General features: G+C 42.4%; 1 protein-coding gene across 1 annotated transcript in view; it reads left to right on the top strand.

Annotated features, from left to right (window-relative positions):
• The first annotated feature begins 1,434 nt into the window (after positions 1-1,434).
• The window catches only part of LOC114641728 (tripartite motif-containing protein 16-like), a 29,087-nt gene continuing 22,570 nt past the window's right edge, over positions 1,435-7,951 (top strand). Inside the window, exons 1-2 of the mRNA XM_051927916.1 lie at positions 1,435-2,081; positions 7,624-7,719. Of these exons, the coding sequence (XP_051783876.1) occupies positions 1,503-2,081; positions 7,624-7,719 (675 nt within the window). The 5' untranslated portion in view covers positions 1,435-1,502. The remainder of the gene's footprint in view (positions 2,082-7,623; positions 7,720-7,951) is intronic.

Genomic DNA, 7,951 nt, shown 5'->3' with positions numbered 1-7,951 from the left:
CAACACAATTACATTGACAATCATGTTACGTTATTTTTAAAATGTTTGCTTTTCTTTTTCATAACCTCTTTAACACACTACTTCTCCGCTGCGAAGCGCGGGTATTTTGCTAGTCTTTAATAACCACAGAGAGTCAGGACTTCAGTTTTACATCTCATCTGAAGGACAGCACCATTTGTACAGCACAGTGTCCTCGTCACTGCACTGTGGCATTGGGATATACATTCAGACCACCGGGTAAGCCCCCTACTGGCCTCACCAAAACCTCTTCCAGGAAACACCCAAGCTTTTCCTGGATGGTCTTCAATCCCAGTACTGGCCAAGCCTGAATATGCTTAGGTTGAGGTAGATGACCTGTGGTGTGTCTCCTGGCTACAGAAGAGCAAGAGTGGCAGAAGTAAGACCCCCTTGTTTGGTAACTGGCATAAAACCAAATGTTATACGAGCCTTCATGTGTTTCAGAGACATCTGTACATTTGTTAGTGATGGTGACAGCGAGTCCCAGTGTGGGGCACCGAGAAGTGACAGGCTGGAGGGGTCACTCTTATGTACTTGAGTGGAATGAGTCTGAGGTGGGCTATTACAGAGGGACTGGCATCAGGGCATCACTTATGCCCAATTGTGTGACTCGGACCTGTGTGTGTTAATCGTAGGGTGCAGGAGTAGACGAGCCTGTTCAACAGACTTGATTAAGTCTCACAAATCCTGAGATAAAAGATAGATAGATAGATAGATAGATAGATAGATAGATAGATAGATAGATAGATAGATAGATAGATAGATAGATAGATAGATAGATAGATAGATAGATAGATAGATAGATAGATAGATAGATACTTTATTAATCCCAGAGGGAAAAACGACTTGAATAACCAAGAAAATCTAAAAAACTGTGAAGGACCCGAGAGCGGCGAGCACCTGCTGTGTGTTACGTGTGTGTCTGTCTCTCTGTCTGTCTGTCTGGTATCAGTTTTTAAGATGTTTTCATATTTCTACTATCCGTGTGTTTATTAATGTATCATATTATTCTGTTTCTTAAACTGAGTGGGCTTCAGTTGGGGTGTTTACTGAATAATCTGATAAATTCCTGGCATGGACAAAGAAAAACAAACATTCATTATTGAAAAGCAGGAGACGAGAACTTATTATGGAATGGATAATTTCTCTAATAAAGACGACTAATATGGAGTCTGATGTGGACTTCAGTGTGTAATAAATGAATAAGAAATACTGAAATGAATGAAACTTTAGCAGACCCGCTGTGACAGGTCATCTCTTCTGTCACTTGGTGGTCTTCAATCTCTGAGCTCCTGTCTCACATTAACTGTTCACCCTCAGTGTCTCCTCAGATGTTCTATCTGTCAGCTCTCAGCTTTCTCTTTAAATCTCCTCCTCCTCCTCCTCCTCACTGAGCTCAGACAAACTTTCATTTTGGTTTCTTCACAAGTCACTTCCTTGTTCCTCTGACTGATTCTCTCTGCCTGCCTCTCCTCAGACTGACGATGGCTGAAGCCCCGCTGTGTGGATTACAGGACGAGTTCACCTGCTCGGTGTGTCTGGACACCCTGACTGACCCCGTCACCATCCCCTGTGGACATAATTTCTGTCTGAAGTGCCTCTCAAACTACTGGGATCAGAGCCAAGTGTGCAGCTGTCCTCAGTGCAGACACACCTTCACCATAAGGCCTGAACTGAAGAGAAACAATCTGCTGAATGAAGTCATCAAGAAATTAAAGAAGACGACTCTCAGTCCTCCTACTCCTCAGAATTATGCCGGCCCTGGAGACGTGGAGTGTGACTTCTGTACTGGTAAGAAGTTCAGAGCGGTGAAGTCCTGTCTCACCTGCCCGGCCTCCTACTGTCAGACTCACCTGCAGCCTCACTATGAAGTAAACGCCCTGAAGCACCACAAGCTGGTTGATCCTGATAGAAATCTGAAGGAGAAACTCTGTGAGAAACATCAGAAAAGTCTGGAGATATTCTGTAAAACTGATGATTCCTGTATCTGCATGAAGTGTGTGGTAACTGAACATAATGGGCATAAAATTGTCGAGCTGGAGATGGAAAGAAAAGAAAAGCAGGTGAGTGATGTTTAATGTTTAATGGAAACTGTTTGAATAACTTTGAGTTAAGGAATTTGTACATTTAATGTGACAGAGAAATCTCTTCATCTCCAGTAAAACTCGATTATCTGTCACTTGATTAACTGTCAGGACTAAATAACAAAAACCCAACCTTGTGCACGCCAGCATCTCCTGATTACTACTGCGAGTTCTGCACATTGGAACAACAGAAATCCCAGTGTCCGTTACGTACCTTCAGCTTTAATAGCGGTTTGTAGCTTTTCTCTTTTGCTATAATTAAACTAAACGACTATACATTGTTATGGCCTATCAACATATGTGTGTGGTGTTTGAACTTATTAAACGTTTACGAAACAGCAACAGCTCTTCAAGTATTGCTTCAATGACGGAGTAGGAAGGCCAACAGTGAACGATAGAAAGCGGGATGCTGAAATATTTGCAAAATGTGTTGAAAATGGAAACCAGTGACGGTAACGTTATTCTGTATTAATGTTAATGGTCTTCTGCATTGTCATTTTCTTTACATATTCTGTTATATCAGGTTGTGTTAATATATTGTGGTGTGCAGGCAGCTTGTGATGCTCTGTATGGGGCAGAAAGGGCGGAAAGCTGTAAGTGATGGGACTGGCTGAGGGGCTTCTGTTCTGTGAGGTGCGGACAGGAGAAGTGAGGAGAGAAGTGAAGGTGTGGAGCAGGGAGTCAGGAGACAATAAGCAGGAGTGTTTGTGGTATCAAAAAGACACAACGAGAGTGGCAGGAGATCAACTGATCGGTAGGGAAAGCTTTCTGTGATTGTTTAGGAGGTGAGCTCTGTAACCAAATAACGGAGTGTAAGACAGGACACCGCTTGTGAGGGAACGAAGACTCCACGTAAAATATAGAAAACTCCAGGACCTCTGAGTTGTATTTGCTTATTACGCTGGTCATTACAATATTATATAAATTAATTCATTTTGTTAATATAGTTTTTCACGACTGTTCGCTACACTAATCTACTGTATGTCATTTTTAAAGTAGCTGCTCTGTTATCCGTCTTTTCTCTTATCCGTCACAGCCTCGGTCCTGACCCCTGACTGATAATCGAGGTTTTACTGGACCTTATAAACCTGATGTTTCAAGTTCAGAGCATTGGCTGCTGGATTCCATCCTGGTGAGACTGGTGCAAGTCATGAAACAGCTCAGGATGAGATCCCCAAGATGGCCCACAAACAACTGAGTTCTCTCCTCACAGCCAGCTGAGTTTCTTTCTGCTCTGATCAGTTTCTCTTTTGAGTTTCTAAGGCAGTGGGAGGCCAACTATAGCCTGCTGTCTAGAAATGTCCACTGGCAGGGTTGCGAGCGTCACGTGGGCTACACATAGAAATGTGTGACATTCGGACCCTCCTGAGGTGTTCTTAACAAGATGATGTTACAGTTGGCTGATGTCAGCGTAGTAAGTGAGCACACAATGTCATCCTAAACGTAATTCAATAGAAGGTCTGACACATCGATAGACACACTCTGTACTGCTGACACTTACACGCTGAGTGTGCTTAGCTGCTTGTCTGCCTTTGTGGTGTTTGTCCATTTTTAAAGAATCTGAGTTTGCATTTGGCTGATCTCAGGGCTGTTTAAGAGACACATTATTGTCACATGTCAGTCTGTATTGTACTCCAGAGTTAAGTCTACGATTCTTACAATAAGTTCAGCTCAGTAATGTCAATATACTATTCCTGTGTAGATTTTCTGTTTTTAATGATATAACTCATCAGGCTCTTCATTAGTGATTAGACATCATGTTATTTAGTGGAGCAGTAAGGACATTTTGAATGTCAAACCCCTGAGTGATAATCCCACCAAATGTATGATTATGACAAAGACTCTGAGCTTTCATATTTGGTAAAACCTAACAAGTCCAGCAGGAGTGTAAAGAACTTACTAGAAGTGTAAGTCTGACCATCTAAGCCAATTTCAAATCCCTCATCACTACTACACAACCTCAATGTACAGTAAGTTCAGATAAAGACACTTAACTTCAGTCCACCATTTGGTGTTTCTTCAAATAAAGGACTAGTGTCACATCGGCTCTGCCAGGTCTCAGTCAGTGACACAAATGTGGCTGAGTCCTCGCTGGAATATTAAAGTGCTTGGCTCACAGGTGAACACACGTTTAGAAACCAACATCTCAAACAACAATGATGTCTATGACGTGGCCTGATATTTGTCAGTTTAATATGAATCAGGTCACTAATATCAGCATCTAATTTTTGATCTGTTTATGTTTTCTGTTGTTTGGCTATCACTTGATTTGGATTGATTTACACAAATCAGTTCTTCAGATGTCCATGAAAGTAGACATGTAATTGTAGGACAGACTGGCACTGCTTGGTCAGAAGTCTTTTTCTTAAGCTGCCACCGCCTGCCCCTCTTTTATTGACTCGTACCTTCAGCTCAGATGTCAGGTCACTTCACCAGGACTCTCCTCGACAGTTTTGGGTGTCATCTGATCAGTCTGATCAACCACAGCAAATGTCACCCAGCGATGTCTCAGTGTTTGACTCTTTATCACTTTGTGAATGAAGAAGGAGCCAAAACTCAACTTGATGGACAACACTTAGCAGGAATTAGCAGTACAAAGGTTGGATTTCTGTTCATCCAAGACACCCACAGCAGCAAGTCCACTCCGTCCTTTATAACCCTTTGTAAGCACTAGAACTCTGATCTCTGCCCCTGGATTAGCTTCTGCCCTGTAGTAAGACCCTTATTGTGGCCATCACAAAGGCTCAATGATCTCTTCTGCTCCAAAGGGCAAAGTAGTGCCAGACGGTAAGAGCTGAAGACCCCTGTAATGGAGTTGAACGTGGGGGTCTCATTCAGTCCAGACTTGATAAAGGAAAGCAAGGTGCACAAGTAAGAGAGACCACCTCTAAAATCTGTAGAATTACTGAAGGAGGACATCAACCAGCAGTTGTACATTTGTTTGCCACTAAAAGATAACCATTAAGTGTGAAACCTCAAAGACTTTAAACTGAAGTACAACTCACAGTCACAAGGAGAAAAGGACAAGAGAGAGAAAAGAATCTGTTAGAAGAAAGACAAAGATAACTGAATGTTCTTAAATGTGTGACAGAGGAAGCTCTCCATGGACACAACAATCTGGCCAAAGCATCACCTCCACCTGAGTGACCATAAACCAAGTCAGGAGTTCACCTGCTCGGAGTCTGAGGACTTCTGACTGTGACTCGGTAGTTAAGATAACGTCAGGGGGTGAATTCTGGGAGTTGACATCACCACAACTGTGTGAAGGAGAAGGCTGTAGCTGTTGTGACGGTCTCTTCATAAATTCAGTAAGAAAACTAAAGTGGACTTGAATCAGTTCAGAGCAGCGTCTCACACACACAGAGGAGCTGTAAGGGAGTGCAGGCAACCTGTGAGGAAAACCAAACTGCCATCACAGTGCTGACTCTAGAAACTTAATAAGTAACTAAGAACTGAAGCAGAACTGAGACGAGAACATTGAAAAGCTGCTTCTGAATGAATGATGTTTACTGGGAAAGGTTTTGGATAAAAATTATAAGAAATAAAATCACAAGTTATGTGCCTTTCATATACGAGCAAGTGAAAGAACCAACTAAAGTAACACAGACTCATGTTTGGTGTTGTCTGTTGATGTTGTCTGTCTGCATACACTTGAAAACGTACATCTTCAGTTGTCCTGACATTAGAAATACATTTTATTTTTCGACTGTGACTTGTCCCTGGTGGAGTTTGCATGTTCTCATTGTCTTCATGTGGGTTTCCTCCTACAATCGAAAGACATGCAGTTTAGGTGGACTGGGGCTTTGGCACATTAGCTCTATGGTGTGTGTATTCAACCTCGATTTTCTTGTTTTCCCTCTCTTCTTAGGGAATCTGGAGTAGGGGGATCTCAAAAACACAGCCTGTTAAAGCCCACTGAGACACTCCTTGGGTGATTTGTGGATATCCAAGAAAAGAGAAATTGTGTTCTTTCCAGTGTGAGGTGCGCAGAGTGAAGAGTAAAGCAGACAGGCCTGTTCCTTGTGCTGCTCCAGTGTTGCTCACACAGTCCTTGAGTCTGCCTGACAGATAGTCCATCATCAGGACACCACAAGCTCACCCACCTGCACATCTCTGAGCTGACACCTTAACAGGGATGGCTGGGTGGTCTTGAAGGCTCTGGTGAAACCAAAACACATAAACATAATAAACATCTCTCTGTTATAAGAGACGAGACGTGATCTTTCTGAAGAGACTTTTTGGAAGTCCAGAGAGACGGAAGCAAGATCCGCGAGATGGAGACTTTGGCCATTTTGAAAGTCTACAAATAATGATAGTAAAGATCGCATTCACACAAACAAATGGAAATTATTACTCAGTGAAATAACAGAACAGCAAGAACAGATTGAATATTTTGTTTGGATTGAAACTTTAAGTCAGAGACTTGTAGATCGTCTAATTCGTGTTGCCATCAGGGAAAAGTAGTGTTTCTTCCCAATGAAGAGGCCTCTCCACGAGAATTAAAAGATTTGTGGTTTAGTGAAAGTGAAATCCACGTACGCGGTTACACTTGGGTCACAGAGTGGCACAGATACACAGGAAATTTTAGAGACAAACGTTATTCAGACACTTCAAACAAACACAAGTCTCTTTCAGGAATGAATCGAGCTCCGTGTGTAGTCAGAGGGGACAGTTCTGTCTCTCAATTAGAAGAATAGCAAATCTTCCTGTCCATAGGGGCGCACCTTGGAAGCGGGACCCCCACAGGATCAGAGGATGTCTGGGGGAGAAGAGAGACAAGGCAGTGAGACAAAAGGACAGGTGCTGTACAGGCTTTTAAATGTTTGAAGCGCCACACGAACCAAACCTGCGGGTGGGCGAGCGAAGTGAGCAGGGAGCAGAGCTCAGTAGTTTAATTAAAAATAATAATCAGTCACCTAAACAAAACACCTGAGGTAAGTAACATACAAAAATATCATTTCTGAGTTTTAGAATTCCTTTAAGTTGCCTTCTTCCTGAATTCAACAGAATCGTTTGTGTATTTTGGTATCTTACTTGACTCCAGAAAATGACAACGGCAGACAACGTCCTCACATGTCTGACTCAGGATATCAGATGGCCTTGTAGATCCTATAATTACTGACATGACGTGTTTAAGTCCTCCTGGCCTTTCACCAGTTTCTTTACTTTACACTCCAGTTTGTTTTTATTATTTTTGGTGTTGTGTGAACTTCACATTTCCCAGTTTCTCGATGTGATGTCTTCTAAACATCAAGAACTAACTCACACACCAGTGTGCCTTCAAACTGTCTTCTGGATTTGACGCACTCTTCAAGCCCAAACTCAATCTTGTATCTATTAAATGAAACCTTTCTTTTAATCTTTATTGTCATTTCTGTTTGTTAAATTAAATCTAAGTTGTGTCATGAAATGTCAAACAAATGTGTTGTGAAAATATCAGGAGTCAGAAAGAGAAGAAGAAATCACAAAGTGAACATGAATTCTGATCTGACCACGCGTGTCCTCTTGTGTGTCCAAACAGAAACAGCTGGGGGCAACACTGAGTGACATCAAGAGGAGACTTGAGGAGAGAGAGAAGACACTGAAGGAGACGAGGAGGACGATGGAGGAGATGAAGGTGAGTGGAATAGGAAGACAACACTTAATATCAAAGAGAGGAGAAATAAATGAGAACTTGAAGAGCAGCAGAGCTTCACTGGTGATGATGAGTAGGGACACGAGAAGGGAGAGTTAGAGAAGACGTTGTGTGGTGTCCTTCATGGCCTTTCACTGTTGACAGAATCCCAGGTGTTACTCAGTGGAGACTCAGACAGCATCACCCTAAAGTCCTCTGATATTCCATCAGCTGC

Source organism: Erpetoichthys calabaricus, chromosome 5 (assembly GCF_900747795.2).
Source record: "Erpetoichthys calabaricus chromosome 5, fErpCal1.3, whole genome shotgun sequence".
In the NCBI taxonomy this organism is placed as follows: domain Eukaryota; kingdom Metazoa; phylum Chordata; class Cladistia; order Polypteriformes; family Polypteridae; genus Erpetoichthys; species Erpetoichthys calabaricus.
The sequence above is the reverse complement of the archived record's forward strand: the minus strand, read 5'-3'. Positions and strand labels throughout refer to the sequence as shown.